General features: G+C 51.4%; 1 protein-coding gene across 1 annotated transcript in view; it reads right to left on the bottom strand.

Moving 5' to 3' along the window:
• Nucleotides 1-16,180, bottom strand: part of LOC119849184 (alpha-2-macroglobulin-like protein 1) — a 58,636-nt gene that overhangs the window by 31,584 nt on the left and 10,872 nt on the right. Inside the window, exons 11-16 of the mRNA XM_043503269.1 lie at nt 7,201-7,365; nt 6,433-6,663; nt 4,816-4,879; nt 4,527-4,672; nt 3,143-3,292; nt 2,054-2,239 (exon numbers count right to left, since the gene is read on the bottom strand). Coding sequence (XP_043359204.1) covers nt 2,054-2,239; nt 3,143-3,292; nt 4,527-4,672; nt 4,816-4,879; nt 6,433-6,663; nt 7,201-7,365 — 942 coding nt within the window. The remainder of the gene's footprint in view (nt 1-2,053; nt 2,240-3,142; nt 3,293-4,526; nt 4,673-4,815; nt 4,880-6,432; nt 6,664-7,200; nt 7,366-16,180) is intronic.

The following is a 16,180-nucleotide window of genomic DNA, read 5'->3' as shown; positions in this document are numbered from 1 at the left end:
CCACGGAGCCCCAGCCAGGCTGCACATGCGCATCCCACTCTCTGGGGCCTCAGTTCAGGTCGCCCCCCACTCGGGTTCTGACCATTCCCCTCAGTAACATTGGGAATATTGCTCCCCAGAGATGGGGGTGGGGCACTAGCTGGGGTAAATCCCAAGCAGCTGAGATCAGTTCGGGAGAATCAGAGCCAGAGCTGGAGCCCCAAGTGTGCGCAAACAGCACAATGAGAACTGGCGCTTGTGTAAACACGTTTTATGAGGGGGGCTGTATCTTGAGTCCCCCCACCCCTGCTCAAATGACCCCACATTTGGCCCCCTAGCCCCACCCTGCACTGCCACAAGGCACAGCAAATCTCAAGACAGGCTGTGGATGTCAGAGCACTCAGACACTCCTCTTTTAAACAGCCAGTGACACTCAACCTCTGCTCGAGCAGAGCTGCCACCCCGCTGCAATGTGCGGCACCCGACCATGGGGCCGGCCGCGCCTCCCCGAGCTCCCCGCATGGCAGCATCTGTCTGGTCCCGTGGTGCCCAGAACCCAACACCCCTGCCCGCCTGGGGGACAGTTCTGGGGAGTGACTTGGCAACTGGGCAGCCTCTAGATGCCGCAGTGCATGCGGTGCTGGGTGCCATGGGCACCACGCTCACTGTACGGGGCTGCTGGCAGTGGGAGGGCAAGCTCGGCCCATTCCGCTATGGCCGTCTGACTGGGATCCCAGGCCCTAGGGAGGCTGCCATCACTCAGAGCAGTCCCCAGCTGGGACAGAGATCCAGTCTCCCAACTCCCAGCCCCCTGAGGGCTTTGGGAGGACGCCATCCATCCCTCCCTCTGCTGGGGCAAGATGCCATCACCCCACTCCCTCCTTTCCCCTCTTTACCCATTCCCTCAATCCCCTCCTTGCCACCCTGCACCTATCCCCCATCCCCTCTTTACCCAGCTCCCAGCCCCTCCTTTCCCCCTCCACACCCATCCCCCACCCCTCCTTGACCCCTCTTTTCATCCCCCCAACTCCCTCTTGCCCCCTCTGCCCTATCCCAAACCCTGTCCTTGCCTCCTCTGCACCCATCCCTCTCCCCCTCCTTGCCCCCTCTGCACATCTCACTCAGGTGGCTTCCTCCTCCTCCAGGCTGCCTGGGACCGGCTGGGGAGCACTGGGAGCGCCAGAGGCACCGTCTCCAGCAGCCCCGTTCCCACATCCAGTGCCACAGCAGGTCCTGCTGGCCGGAGGAGCCATTTCAGGAAAATCCTGTTCTGCCCGTGGCCCCGGGCTGGAGCAGGCTCAGTCGCTCTGTGGCGAAGGTGCGCGCAGGCCGGTCGGCACATAGGAGGGGATGGAGCAAGCGTGGTGCAGAGGGATTCCTTGCAGAATAATGCTGCCAAACTCCAAGCCTCTGCTGGGCATGTGGGTCCTGCCATTCCCAGGGGCTTCCCATTCAGCCAAATGGGGGCTGGATGCCATGGGAAAGGCAAAGGGCACCTCCCTGACCCCAGGGCAACCTCCCAGCCAACAGTCAAGTCTCTGCTCCGAGGCAGGGAGCTTCTCAATTAAACAGCTTCATTTTATCATGGGGAAATGGAGTATTTTCCCAACCTCCCCTTCTGAGCAACTGCTGAGCTGTGTTAGCTGAAATGCCTCAGAAAGTTCGGCCTGAGGCTGACCCCTGGCTGGAGGAATTTCAGCCCCAAACGTTTCAGTCTGACAAAGTTACAAGAAATGAAAACTTCTAACGGGAAGCGCCAGAGAACCGTAACTGGAGGTGATGCTGCCAGCTCCGCCTGTAACATCCCTGTACCCAGGAGTGGGGCGGGATGGGACGTTCCTGCTCTCTGGATACGCTGGGGATCTGTCCCAGGGCCTGGGCCATGTCTGAAGGTGGCTGGGGAGGTGTATCCCAGGCCTGAGTTTGCTACGAGCATCTCTGGGGATTCAGTAGAACAGGCCGGATCGTTTGGTTCGATGTCACCCCTGGGTGCCAGCAGCTCTGAGCACATCGGAGCCAGCTTAGTCCTTTCAGGCTACAGAGGAGTGTGAGGCATGGCCAGGAGCAGCCCTACCTTAAACAGGCTGTAGGCATCACGCAGTGGGGGAGTCCAGCTGCTAGTCCCTCTGCGACACCTCCACCTGTGACCTAAGCTGCGGCAGTGAGGAACTGGAGACTGGGGTAGTTGATAACATGAGTCAGGCTCGTGAGCTGCGGCGGGATAGTCTCCTTGGGGAAAATCAGGGAGCAAGTTATAGACCTAAAGACAAACACAGACCACATCAGCCATGAAACCAAGACACAAGCTACCCCAGAGCCAGTTCCTGCCCCTCCGCCCACTAACACATCACCCCACAAACCTCCGCTCTCGTCCCAGCCTCATCTCTAGCCTAGACACCTCTGTGCACTCTGCTCAGCACCCACCCCCAGCCCCCATGTGGGCGTCTGTCCCTGCATCTCCCCCCCACAGTCCTAGGAAAGGGACCTGTGGCTCCCAAGGCCCTGGGAGAACCTGGGGGAGGGAGGTCACGTGCCCCTTCTCTCCGTGGGGCAGTGAATGGCTTTTAGCACCCCTCCCCCACTCTGTCCGGATCACAGAGGTGCCTCGCTGGGGGCTGGCACTAGGACCACGGCTCACAGGGATACGTGACTCAGCCCCTGGTTCATCGAGTCCCGTCTCCTGCTGCCCCACAGGACTTGGGAGGCTCCAGTTGTCATGTGCAGAGCCCATGAGCCCCTGGACAGCAGGCACCAGCGATGGGCCGAGTGCGATTCCGTATCGTCACCCGGGCAGGGACAATGCATCTGGCCAGCTGACCCCTGCTGTATATGGGGGGCAGGGAATTCTCCTGCCCCTGCCCCTGGGGACCAGCTCTGCCCTGGAGAGCGAACTCCTGTTACCCCGGCCATTATCTCAGCTCCGTGTTCCCAGCCGGAGCCGAGGGAAGGGGGTGCCGGGAGCGGGACACTGCAAGGAAGGGCTGATGGGAGAATAGGCAAGGCAAGCGGGGACCCCCCAGAGTCAGAGGCTGCCAAGGGAGCAGCCCACAGATGGGGAGAGGTGGCCTCGAGGTCCCCCAGCAGCTGTGCATCGCCCCTCCCTGCATGGGGGGAGACTCGAGCAGGAGGGGCCGGGCGAGCGGCCGAGCTGCTCTGGACTCACCATGTCGACGCTGAGCTCGGCCTCGGGCTTCATGAGCAGCACGCTCTGATCCACGGCACGGATGGCGCACAGGGACCCGGGGGCAGCCTGCACCCGCAGCTGGAGCTCTGAGCCCGGCAGGGCCCGGTCCTGCGAGAAGGCCAGCTTCACCTGGCGAGGCACAGCATGTCAGAGGGGATGGGGAGAGAGACCCCCAGGGACAGGAGAAGACAGGCCAGGAAAGGGGCGGGGGCAGGCACCGAGTGTCACTCTGGCCCCAGACCCCACTGGCTGAAGGGCTGGGGCTTTGGGAGTCGGTGCTCAGGGGCACGGGGATTGAGACAGTCCAGGCTCATTCAGCGCCCCCGTGGGATGGCTCATGGAGCTGCAGTTATTCATAGACACCCTGGGGGTAGCAGGATAGGAGGTGCAGAGGGGTAGGGGGATACGATGGGATTGCCAGCCCCACCAGATAAAACTCATGAGTCAGATCCCTAAAAGTCCTGAGATTCTTGACAAGGATGAAGCCCTGGGTTGCAGTCTGTCGTCTGGCTCCTCCCCTCCCCTGCCCCTCCCTGTGTGTCTGGACACGAACAGCATTGCCGGGGGGGTCTGCTGAGATTTGTGCCCCAGTCTTTAGAAGCCCTCTAAAGAAATAGGGCCAGCTGGCGACCCCCACAAGACTCCAGAGAGGAAGGGGGATCAGACCATCATATCCTGCCCCCCGCCCCAGGAATCTCCCAGGGTGAGCAGGGGCAGCGCAGTCTGGAGGATGGGCAGTGGGTAGCATTGAGATGGCAGAAGTTCTGTGGGGTTGGGGGAGCATGTGGCTGTGCAGACCGGGGAGTGGGGAGGGCTCAGGGCAGCAGGTCCCTGCCGGGGAGCCCAGAGTGGGACGGGGAGGGGCTGGGTCACAGGTACCTGCCTGGACCTGGTCAGTGGGACGGGAGGGACAGGAGAAGCAGGAGCTCTGGGGAGCTGGGTACAGGGAGGGCGAGGGGTGGGGCAGGCAGGCAGCAGGTACCTGCTGGGCCCAGAGTGAGAGGCTGAGTCCGCGGGGGAAGCAGGGTGGGCTGGGGGAGGCAGGAAGGGTTTAGGGAAGCAGGTACTTGCTGGAGCCAGGGCGAGCAGAATGGGGAGTGGGGGGAGTGCAGGCACCTGCTCCTACACTGTGTGGGGGCAGGAGCATTTCCTGTTACCGCGGGAACGCCTGCAGACGGGGCATGAAATGGCTAGTGATCAATTCACCGGAGCTGGCACAATCACAATGACCCTGGTGCTGCTGTAAGGCTGGGGAAGGGAGGGCTGAGGGCACCCAGCGATGCCCCTGCTCAGCGCTCCTGTTATGGGGCAGGGAGCTATTTCCCCACCCCAGAGGCTCCTACACCCCAAGCCCCAGGCTCACCTTGTTCGGGAGGCACTTGGCCATGTGCAGCAGGGTGCTGTCGGCAGCTATCTCTCCATTGGGCAGCACTGTGTAACCCAGCACCTTGGCAGTGGGCGCCAGCTCAGCATCAACGGGCAGCTCCAGAGAGAAGGAGCCCTTCAGCCCTAGGGACAGTGGGAAACACCCAGGGGAAGTCAGGCCCAGCCAGCAGAGCCCCCACCCCCAGCCTGGCCCCTGCTTTGGGGCTCAATCCCCAGTTGCCCCCTGGGTGCCCACTATCTGCACAGACCCCTCCCCCGCCACTTACCAGCCCCCTCCCTGAGGTCCAGCCCCTTCTGGAGGATCCTGGCGATGGCTCCCTTGCCCACGACCTGCGGAGGAGGAGACGGGAGTCACTGAGCTTGTGACGCCATGTGGAATCTGGGAGACACTTTAGGGTATTGTTGATGCCAACATTATAAAATTGCAAGAAATCTGACCAGATATGCCATGTGAGGTATCTGTGAAAATGGTATGATTTTCCAAGTATGATGATCTTGTTTATATGTTTGTATCACCTTTGTATTGTGTTCTAGGTCTGTACGGTAGATCTGTATTTCAAAACTCATGCTGTGGTTCTGGGTGACACCCCCAGACAGATTGGCATCAGCACTGCCTCGCCTGTTCGATGGCCCATCACGGGTCATCAGCCCTACAATGAACCCACTGAAAGGAACCAGAAGATACACCTTACGGGTCAGCAAGGCATGTAGGGCAGGCTGGTGGACAGAGAACTCTCAGGCTTTTCCATGCCATGTGCTGTGCAGCTTGTGTTTGGGACAAAGGAAGTAACAGCCGCATGGCAAAAGGACTATAAAGGGCAGCTGCATCGTCTCCATTGTGTCTCCATTCCTGCTTCTTACCTCTAGAGTCACTTTTCTACAAACGAAGCTCTGAACAAAAGACTGAACGACCCATCGAACCTGTGGATCTGTTCCAGAGGGACTTTCAAGCCAGCAAACTCACCAATACTGCTCAGAACCTGATATATGGACTTTCAAGTCTCTGTATGTGATTGCTTTACCATTTAACAACTCTCTTCTTCTTCTTCTTCTCCTCCTCCCCTTTTTTCCTTATAAGAAACCTTTCATTTCAGACACTAAAGGATTGGCTGCCAGCGTGGTATTTGGGTAAGATCCAAACTAACATTGACTTGGTGACGTGGCTGACACTCTGGGGTCAGAAGAACATTTTGTATAGTGAGTAGAGGTTTTAAATGACTTCTCACTGTATTGGTCCTAGGCACTGATTGGGAGCCAGAGGACTGGAATGCAGTAAAGGGGGCTCTGTGATTTCTTTTTTAGCTTCTTGATAACCAGTATTGGGAATCAGGAGCAGTTTGCGACTGGTTGGTGAGTCCACCTTCAGTGTGAACCACCAGTTTTCAGAGAATCTGTTCTTTTTGCAGCCTGCCCTGACCTGGGCATTTCCAGTGAGGGCTACCCCAGGGACAGTGGGTCATAAGCTGATGCTATACAGGGGGCTGACAAATGCCCCGACATGGGGATGGCCACGCAGGCTGGAGTCAGGGCAGGGTGCAGCCTCTCCTCCCCAAGGACTGAGCCAGCAGAGGTGGGGGTGCAAGAAAGAACATTCAGGCAGGTATCCCAATCCCCAGCCCCCCAGGCCAGCCAGCCCCCACTTTGGGGCCAGATTGGAACCAGAGCCCCTAGTGGGGACAGGGGAAAAGCCCCATCCTGATCTAGCCCAGCCCTTGTAATTTAAAGGAACCGTTCCATTCCCCACTGCTCTGCTGTGGGGTCACAACGCTAACTCCGCAGCTCATGCTCACACACACACCTGCCCCCACACACACACACACACACGGACATACACATACACACGCGCACACACACTCGCTTTAGTGTACCAGGATGGGGCTCACCAGGAAGATGAAATCCATGCTCCTGGACCCGTTTCCCAGGGCCTCCCTAGCAATGATGTAATCCACCTGGAGCTGCTGGGCCTGGTCGCAGGGCAGCATCCCACCCAGCGAGTGGATCTTTAGGAAACTCTGGCTCTTGGAGTAGAAGGGCTTCAGGTGACGATGGGCATCCGGGTAACTGGGAGAGACTGTGTCATCCTCAGCACTGTCGTTCACCTGCTTGAAGTGCCCCTGGGGGACAGAGAGAGCGATGGGGATCGCTGGGGTGCAGAGAACCCAGCACAGAACAGGAATGCAGCCAGGGCAGGCTAGGCTCTGATGCTGCTGACTGAGCTCACCCCCATGGCCTCTCGCCCTGCGTCCGTAAGAGTGACCTGGAAAACCCCAGCGGTTCGAATGGGGCAGCCCGACAGCGGCAATGGGGCAGCTCCTGAGCTGAGCTGCCCAAAGGGGACGACCTTCCTAACTAAACCCCACCCCGAATATATGAATGAGAAGACAAGTGGCGGCACTAAGATGCCGTTTGCGTCACCCCATTGATGACTCTGCTGGTGAGTTCTGCGCCTTCCTCCACCCACCGTCTGGCCTGGCTATTCAGCCTGCAGGCTCTTCAGGCAGGGCCGTTTGCTACGCTGAGTGTGTGCAGCGCCCAGCACCATGGGGCCCCGATCCTGGCTGCTCCTTAGGCACTACCATAATAAATCACAGACACAACAACAGAGGCTGGAGTGCAGGGGCCCCACTGGGGCTCGGAGGCCCATTGCTTACCCTCAGAGTGACGCTCCCGGTCCAGCCGGAGGTGTCCAGCTCGAAGGAGGCTCTGCCAGACTCATCCGTCAGGAAGGTCTGGTTCTTATTCTTATCTCCATAGCTAACAAAGAGCTGCAGCTTCTCATTCTTCAGTGCAGAGCCATCTGCCGCCTTCAGAAGCATCTGAGCCAGGAGAGAAAGGGGGAGACGCACCACTCAAGGGAGCAGACTCCTGGGAAAGTGTTCCCGCACTGTTTTCCCTAGGAATTGAAATTGGGGGGGGGTGTTCAAATTTACTGGGGGGGAGGGGTGTCAGGGCCAATGAGGGATGAGACCATGAGGTGAAGGTGGGCTGTATGGCACCATAGTAAAAACTGAAAAATCTTTCATGAACATTTTATTGGATTTAACTCATGTTTTAAAATAATCACACAAATTAAAGTTGGCTACTCAAGACTTCTATGAAGCACTACATCTACATCCTTCTTGGTTTCTTGTTATAATTTTGCAGAACTCCGTTAACGAACTTCTCGAATGCAATGCGTTCATCTTTGGTGGCTTCTCGTGTGTCTGGTACTTCCATTCCTTCAGTTGATATGCTCATTAGATCATTCACATGATCAGGCAGAAGGCGACTTTTTTCAAAACACAAAATTCTATTCAACAAGTCAAAAGAACGCTCAACTGTAGCTGTTGTGACTGGGAGTAGCAAGAGATGAATTTCTACTTCTTTCATGCCAGGAAACATAGCACAAAGATCGGGTCGAGCCACTAGTGATGATAAAAAAGAAGTTGAAGACAAATATTCATTCGTTCATCGTATGATATTCCACTGTGTGTTCAAATTCTCTATTCTGTCCTGAGCACATGGCAACCCCATTGCCAGTAGTGCCTCGCTTCACTCAACTGTCAGAGTTTTATAGGACAGGGATCTGTAAAAGCTACGTAGAGGTTGAGTAGAATCTAGAAGTCGCTGTTGTAGGTTTTTAAGAATCAAGTCTATGTACTTTTTAGGTTGTCTTAACAAACACTTCTTGTCCTCTTAACTTAAGGATTCAATATAAATGCCTTCATTAGTCAACTTCTGGACTGAAGTCTTTGCTTCTTCTAGTACGTTTTCAATGGATAGCTCTCTGATCCAAATGTAGCTTCTATTGCTGGACAAAGATCTACTACTGTTGTAGCAGATGCCTGGATGGCATTGTTTAATGACCCAAGTGGTTTCAACAGTAAACTTACAAGAGAGAGAATGGCAATAGTCTTCTCTGAACGTAGTAGCAAAAGTAATCCACCAGCCTCACTACTTAGATCCACCCCATCTTGGCAGATAATTTCCAAAGCCAGTAATAACGGCTGGAGTAATTTTAAGACAACAGCCAAGGGTTGCTCATGAGAAAGCCAGCGAGTTTTCCCAGGTTGGACTAATTTGAACTTCAGTCTCAGAGTATCTTCTATATTTTCCAAGATATTCAGTCTTTTTGGACTCTTGCTGAAAAAAGAATATAATGAAGACATTACATTTATAGCTTTATTAATGTCTTTTGAAGAGTCTTCAGCTCGTACTAGCGCTAGTTGGAGTAGATGGCCTCTGCAGTGTGTACAGGAGAGATTAGGGTTACACTTTTCTCTGAGCTAAGCTTGTACTCCACCATGTCTTCCAGAGAAGTTTGCAGCTCCATCAAATGCACAAGCAGCCATCTCTTTGGGGTCCAATTGACAAGCATTTAACTCTTCTAAGATGTGGGTTGTCACAGATGCAGCCAATGTGTCTTCTATAACTTGAACATCTAGAAATGCATCTACTGGCCTACCACACAATGTACACAATGACTTAATACTTGATGACCATTTGCATCGGTGCGTTCATCAGCCATGTATGCAAATTTTTTGAATGTGATGAGAGTGTTCTTCATTTTTTCAACTGTTGAGTCTTTCACTGTTGCACCGCAGGCTTCTAGCCAGACAGTTGAGTTTCTTGCAGAAAGATAGTGAGGATTTGCTGGTCTTGTTCAGAACCAGTGTTCAACTTCAGGATGAACAAGTAACAATGCACTTAACATTGGCCTCCAGTTTGTAGTGTGTGGTATCTCTTGCTTAAATAGAAAATATGATGCCACAGCCATGTTTGTTCACATGAACTGTGTTGTGTCTCCAGCATTCTTAACAGCCTCATTAAGTACTTCTAAAATTGGCTTTGAAAAGGGGCTTATAAGGCTTTCTGCATGTTGATGCACTCCAGAGGCTTGGTGTTTTGCAGCCTTTTCATGTAGTTTGTCAGCATTGGCTTTGCTGATCGATCTGACAAGCCCAACTCCTCCACTTTTACCAATTGTAGCATTGGGAAGCTTTCCTTCTTCGTAAGCTTTTTTGCAAGAGGTGCACCAATAGCCATCTTTTGCAACTTCAATAAATGGGAAAAATTGGACTGACAAATATCGGGAACTGCCATTAGGTTTTGGAGACATTGTTTCTTCAGTACGTAGCTGTATTTGTGTTTCAGGCTGGTCGGATGTAGATACACCACTTGAACCTTCAGATGACATGTTGATATATTCTTGGTTCTTGATGCGTTTTTCACCTTTTCTTTGAGGCCTCTGAGTGGAAAAATTGTTGCATTATTTTTTGTCTTTTCATTTTCACTTTGACCTGCAACGTATAAAAGAGATATGAATAAATTAAATGTTTTGTTAGGATAATGCAAATTTAACATAAGGATAATGCAAAATACACCAAAACACATAACGGTTTACTTTTCAAAAGTCAATTTAAATTAAATCATTTTTTTTTTTAAAAAAAAAAAAGGTATTTGTTTTAGAAATCTAGAACTATCATGGGATAAGAGGGAAGTCCTCTCATGGTTCAGTAACTGGTTAAAAGATGGGAAACAAAGGGTAGGAATAAATTATCAGTTTTCAGAATGGATAGAGATAAATAGTGGTGTCCCTGAGGGGTCGGTATTGGGACCAGCGCTGTTCAACATATTCATAAATGATCTGGAAAAATGGGTAAACAGTGAGGTGGCAAAATTTGCAGATGTTACAAAACTATTCAAGATAGTTAAGTCCAAAGCAGATTACAAAGAGCTACAAAAGGGTCTCACAAAACTGGGTGACTGGGCAACAAAATGGCAGATGAAATTCAATGCTGATAAATGCAAAGTAATGCACATTGGAAAACATAATCTCAACTATAAATACAAAATGATGGGGTCTAAATTAGCTGTTAACATTCAAGAAAGAGATGTTGGAGTCATTGTGGATAGTTCTCTGAAAACATCCACGCAATGTGCAGCGGCCGTCAACACAGCAAACAGAATGTTGGGAATCATTAAGAAAGGAATAGATAATAAGACAGAAAATATCACATTGCCTCTAGATAAATCCATGGTCCGTGCACACCTTGAATATTGTGTCACCCCATCCCAAAAAAGATATATTGGAATTGGAAAAGGTACAGAGATGGGCAACTAAAATGATTAGGGGTATGAAACAGGAGGAGAGATTAAAATGACTGGGAATTTTCAGCTTAGAAAAGAGATGACTAAAGGGGGATATGAGAGAGGTCTATAAAATCTTGACTGCTGTGAAGAAAGTGAATAAGGAAGTGTTATTTAATCCTTCACATAACACAAGAACTAGCAGTCACCCAATTGCATTAATAGGCAGCAGGTTTAAAAGAAACAAAAGGAAGTACTTCTTCACACAACATAAAGTCAACCCATGAAACTCTTTGCCAGGGGATGCTGTGAAGACCAAAACTATAAGAGGATTAAAAAAAGAACTAGATACATTCCTGGAGAATAGGTCCATCAGTGGCTATTAGCCAGAATGGGAAGGAATGCAACACCATGCTCTGAGTGTCCCTAGCATGTTTGCCAGAAGCTAAGAGTGGGCAACAGGGGATGGATCACTTGATGATTACCTGTTCTGTTCATTCCCTCTGGGGCACCTGACCTTGACCACTGACGGAAGACAGGATACTGGCCTATATGGACCATTGGTCTGACCCAGTATGGCCGTTCTTATGTAAAAGTTAATTATAATAATAAAAATGTTTAGTACAGAAACTCCCCAACATAATGGTCTCTCAAGGTAGCAACAATGTGAGAAAACAATAATGCATTTTAAAAATCTTGGTCTACTAGGAAACAGATTTATATAAGTTTCCATTTCCAGTCACAAATCTAGCATTCTGGAGCAAAGTCACTAAAATATAGTCCAACAAACAAATGTTTATTTAACGTGCCCCTCACTTTCCCCTCCACCGCACCCCACTCACCAGTGTTGTCCTTGGTCAGTGGAGACTCAGAGTTCACAGGTGCTTTCATGCGAGTTCACCTCCCAGGTGGGGGCAAGAAGGCACCTTGCTTGTTCCTCCAGCTGCTCACTGTTCGCTCTGGCCACTGTTGTTCGTTCTGCCACTGTTCACTCCATCGCTCTGTTGCCAGTGGCCCTGCACCGTCACCTTCTGCTGCCACCTGCCACTGTGACCTCTGTGAGTTGGTCTCTTGAGGTTCCACCAGCTCTCCGTGATTTCAGCTGAGCTCTCGGTGGGGGAACCTCACTGCTAGTGCAGGCTGGGCTGTCTCTTCCACAGAAACACTGTCCCCACCTCAGGTCTGAGCACTTAGATCTGATTATCAGTGATTTCAGCTGTAGTGATCACTTAACAGAACAAAAGACTCTCTGTGGAGCCTAATCAGCTCTGTCTTTAAACAGTGGAGAGGGGCAGGTCAACTAGTACTTGTGACTCAGGCAGACCATCAAGCAAAACACCTGTCCCCACCCTCTCTCTTGATGCCCTCAGTCAGCACAGGGCTAAGGACAGATCTACTGCCCTTTACCTTATCATACACTGTATATGCTTTTAAAGTGTGTGTTAATGTTTCAATTTCAATTCAAATTTCCAAACAATCACTAAATTGGCAACACTGCATGTAACTAGTTCACAAAACTGGGGGGGGGGTGTTGGGGAAATTCAGGGGGGGTGTAGGGAAATCCCTGGAGTTGCCCACTAGGGGCTAAAGAGCTGGATGGGGGCAGAAAAGGACAATGCAATCCAGCACTGAGATGCACTGGGAAAGCCCAGGGCTGGGATGGGGTGTTGGGGCTCAGGACTGAGGGGCATTAGCAGATCTGGGAAGAAGTTGGAGCAGGACTGGAATAGCTGGGGGTGCTGGGGTGAGCACTGAGGGATAACAGGTTGTCTGACCCCTTGACTGAGCCCTCCCTTGGGATGTGGGATTCTGCAGTCCAGCTGCCCCCAGGCCTGAAACCAGGGCCTCAGATCTCCCAGCCCCCTTGCTTTGTTTACACACATTGCCTCTGAGTCCCATCTGGGCTGTGGCCATGCTGGGCTTTAAGATTAACCCCTTAGAGACAATGTGGTAGGCAAGCAAGGAACTCGGGGTTAATAAAGGAATTTCTGAACTACAGTCACTGAGACGGCTCAAGAGTTACAGATCTTTGCCAAAGAACAAACGTCCTGATGAGCACCCTTCTCTAGTCTGATTTCATCCTGCCTCTGACTCTGGGATTTGTCAACAGTTGAGGCTGGGCAGAATCCCTCCTGCCTTGTCTGTCTCCAGCCAGTCCTTCTGGCGTGTGGTGATGGTCAGCACGGCTGCACAGAGCAGCACCCCTTCTTAAGTAGAGCCTCTCTGGACCTTTCTGTTATGTGCTCAGCTGGAAAACTCCTTCCCCCTCCCCCAGACGTGCTCACCCCACCTGCAGGCCCTTGTGTAGAAATAACATTGTTCTGTGGGGGGGGGGGGGTCAGTAGTTGAGAGACAATCAATATTGATGGCACTAGATTGCCATCTTGAGATCTTCAACAAAGTATCACGCACCTTTTCTAGGCTGGGCATCTGTCGGGAATGCAATATGATAATCTGCCTTGGGTAAATTTAGGCATGTGCACAGCACATCATACAGTGGGAAGGTACTTACCTGTTAGTAACTAGAGTTCTTCAAGATGTGGTGTCTATATGTGCTCCACTTCTGGTGCGCATATGCCCTATACACTGGAGATCTGAATGCATTAGCCACCAGTGTCCATTGGTTGTGCCTGCCCACTGCATGCCTCCCTTGGGAGCTGGGATCTAAGACATAACTAGTAAGCTGTGGTGCACTGGTCCTTTGGGAGCAGCAGGCCTGGTAATTCTGGGAGTGCCCAGTGGAGAAGGGGCCGGACACTACAGGGGACGCTCAGAGGACTGAGGGCTATTACTCCCAGATCCTTTCCAGCAGCACTATCACCGGGCCAGGTGTTCCTCATTTTGTAGTTGTTCATTTGACTTCTCCTTCCTAAGTGACATCTTCATCATATGGACCCACAGGAAGGAGGCCCCTGAAGAATTCCACCTGGATTTCAACAATTTCCATCCCACCATCAACATTAGACTGGACCAGTCCACACAAGAGATCCACTTCCTGGACACTACAGTACAAATAAGTGATGGTCACATAAACACCACCCTATACCAGAAACCTACTGGCCACTATACCTGCCTCCAGCTTCCATCCAAGACACATCATACGATCCACTGTCTACAGCTAAGCCCTAAGATACAACTGCATTTGCTGCAATCCCTCATACGATACAAACACATACAAGATCTCTATCAAGCATTCTTAAAACTACAATATCCACCTGGGGAAGTGAGGAAACAGATTGACAGAGCGAGACAGGTATCCAGAAGTCACGTACTACAGGACAGGCCCAACAAGGAAAATAACAGAACACCCCTGGCCATCACATACAGCCCCCAGCTAAAACCTCTCCAGCACATCATCACAGATCTACAACCTATCCTGGAAAACGATCCCTCACTCTCACAGACCTTGGGAGGCAGGCCTGTCCTCACTTACAGACAGCCCCATAACCTGAAGCAAATATTCACCAGCAACTACACCCCCACACCACAGAAACACTAACCCAGGAACCAATCCCTGTAACAAACCCCGTTGCCTTCTCTGTCCCCATATCTACTCTAGCGACACCATCACAGGACCCAACCACACGAGCCAGACCATTAAGGACTCATTCACCGGCACATCTACTAATGTTATATATGCCATCACATGCCAGCAATGCCCCTCTGCCATGTACATTGGTCAAACCAGACAGTCTCCACGTAAAAGAATAAATGGACACAAAACAAAAGCCAGTAGGAGAACATTTCAATCTCCGTGGACATTCTATAACAGGTTTAAAAGTAGACATACTTCAACAAAAAAACTTCAAAAACAGACTTCAAAGAGAAACTGCAGAACTACAATTCATTTGCAAATTTAACACCATTAATTTGGACTCGAATAGGGACTGGGAGTGGCTGGCTCACGACAAAAGCAACTTCCCCTCTCTTAGTATTGACATCTCCTCATCAATTATTGGGAGTGGATCACATCCACCCTGATTGAACTGGCCCTGTCAACGCTGGTTCTCCACTTGTGAGGTAACTCCCTTCTCTTCATGAGTCAATATAATAATGCCTGCATCTGTCATTTTCACTCCATGCATCTGAAGAAGTGGGGTTTTTACTTATAAAAGCTTATGCCCAAATAAATCTGCTAGTCTTTAAGGTGTCACTGGAATCCTTTTTGTTTTCCTAAGCATAATACCGCACACTGGTCTTTAATAAATTTCATCTTGTTGATTTCAGACCAATTCACTAATTTGTCAGTCATTATGAATTTTAATCCTGTCCTCCAAAATTCTAGCAACCCCTCCCTGCTTGGTGTCATCCACATATTTTATAAGCACACTCTCCATTCCATTATCCAAGTCTTGAATGAAAATACTGAGTAGTATCGGACCCAGGACTGACCCCGTGGGACCACACTAGACACGTCTTCCCAGAGTGGAGCAAACTATTGAGAACTACCCCTTGAGTATGGGGGTTTCAACCAGCTGTGCACCAACCTTGCAGTAATTTCACTTAGATCAGTGATTTTCAACTCGGGGGACAGGGGCTCCTGGGGGGCCGTGAGCAGGTTTCAGGGGGTCCAACAAACAGGGCCAGTGTTAGACATGCTGGGGCCCAGGGCAGAGGGCTGAAACCCCACCACATGGGGCAATTGCCCTGCTTCCTATCCCTTCACACCGGCCCTGAAAACCAGTTGTGGCATAGGTGGGCTGTGGAGTTTTTACAGTATGTTTAGGGGGAGGCTCAGAAAGAAAAAGATTGAGAACCCCGATGTAGACCACATTTCCCTAGTTTGCTTATGAGGATGTCAAAGCCTTACTACAAACAGAATATATCGCGTCTACTGCTTCCCCCCATCCACTAGGCCAGCTAGACATGGCTTTTCTGACTGGGCCCTCTAAAATCTCCCCTACTGCTCCTCACGGAGCCAACTAAGGGGCGTCTGGGAGTTCAGAAACGGTCCAATCACCTGGTGCTGTGCCTGTCGGTGTGGGACACGAAACGAGATTCAGCACTGTCAGCAGCGGTGCTGAAGGACCCGTGCAATGGATGCTGAGTGCAGGAAAAGGGACATCTGGGCCACAGGTGCGGGTAGCAGAGGCGCTGAGGAGAGCGGCACCTGGTGCAACGAAGGCGAGAGCTCCAGTGGCGATGCGTCGGTGCAGAAAACAGTGGTGCCAAATGCACCCGCAGCAGCACCAGGAGCAATAACTGTGCCAGAAGCAGTGGTGCTGAGAGGCCACCCCCAAGTGAAATCATCTCTGGGCTTCAAGGGATGAGACAGAAGTGGAATCAAGGACTCAGGACTCCTTCTCTTTGGGCACCAGAGGGACCAGGGATTGGTCTTGAGCTGCCCTTCTTAAGTGACAAAAAAAGAGGTGACTTAGCAGGCACCTGGGGAGGAGAGCTACTCCCATGCTCCTTGGCAGGATGGTGTCCATCACACTTGAGGTCGCTAGCCGGGGCAGGGACAGCCTTAGAGTGGAAGAGATGGCTGCCAGGGTACTTTTTACCCAAGGATGAATTGGTCCTAGGAGAATCTTGCATCTCTTTAGGGACTGAGCCTGGCCT

Source organism: Dermochelys coriacea, chromosome 27 (genome assembly GCF_009764565.3).
Source record: "Dermochelys coriacea isolate rDerCor1 chromosome 27, rDerCor1.pri.v4, whole genome shotgun sequence".
Lineage (NCBI taxonomy): Eukaryota > Metazoa > Chordata > Testudines > Dermochelyidae > Dermochelys > Dermochelys coriacea.
The sequence above is the reverse complement of the archived record's forward strand: the minus strand, read 5'-3'. Positions and strand labels throughout refer to the sequence as shown.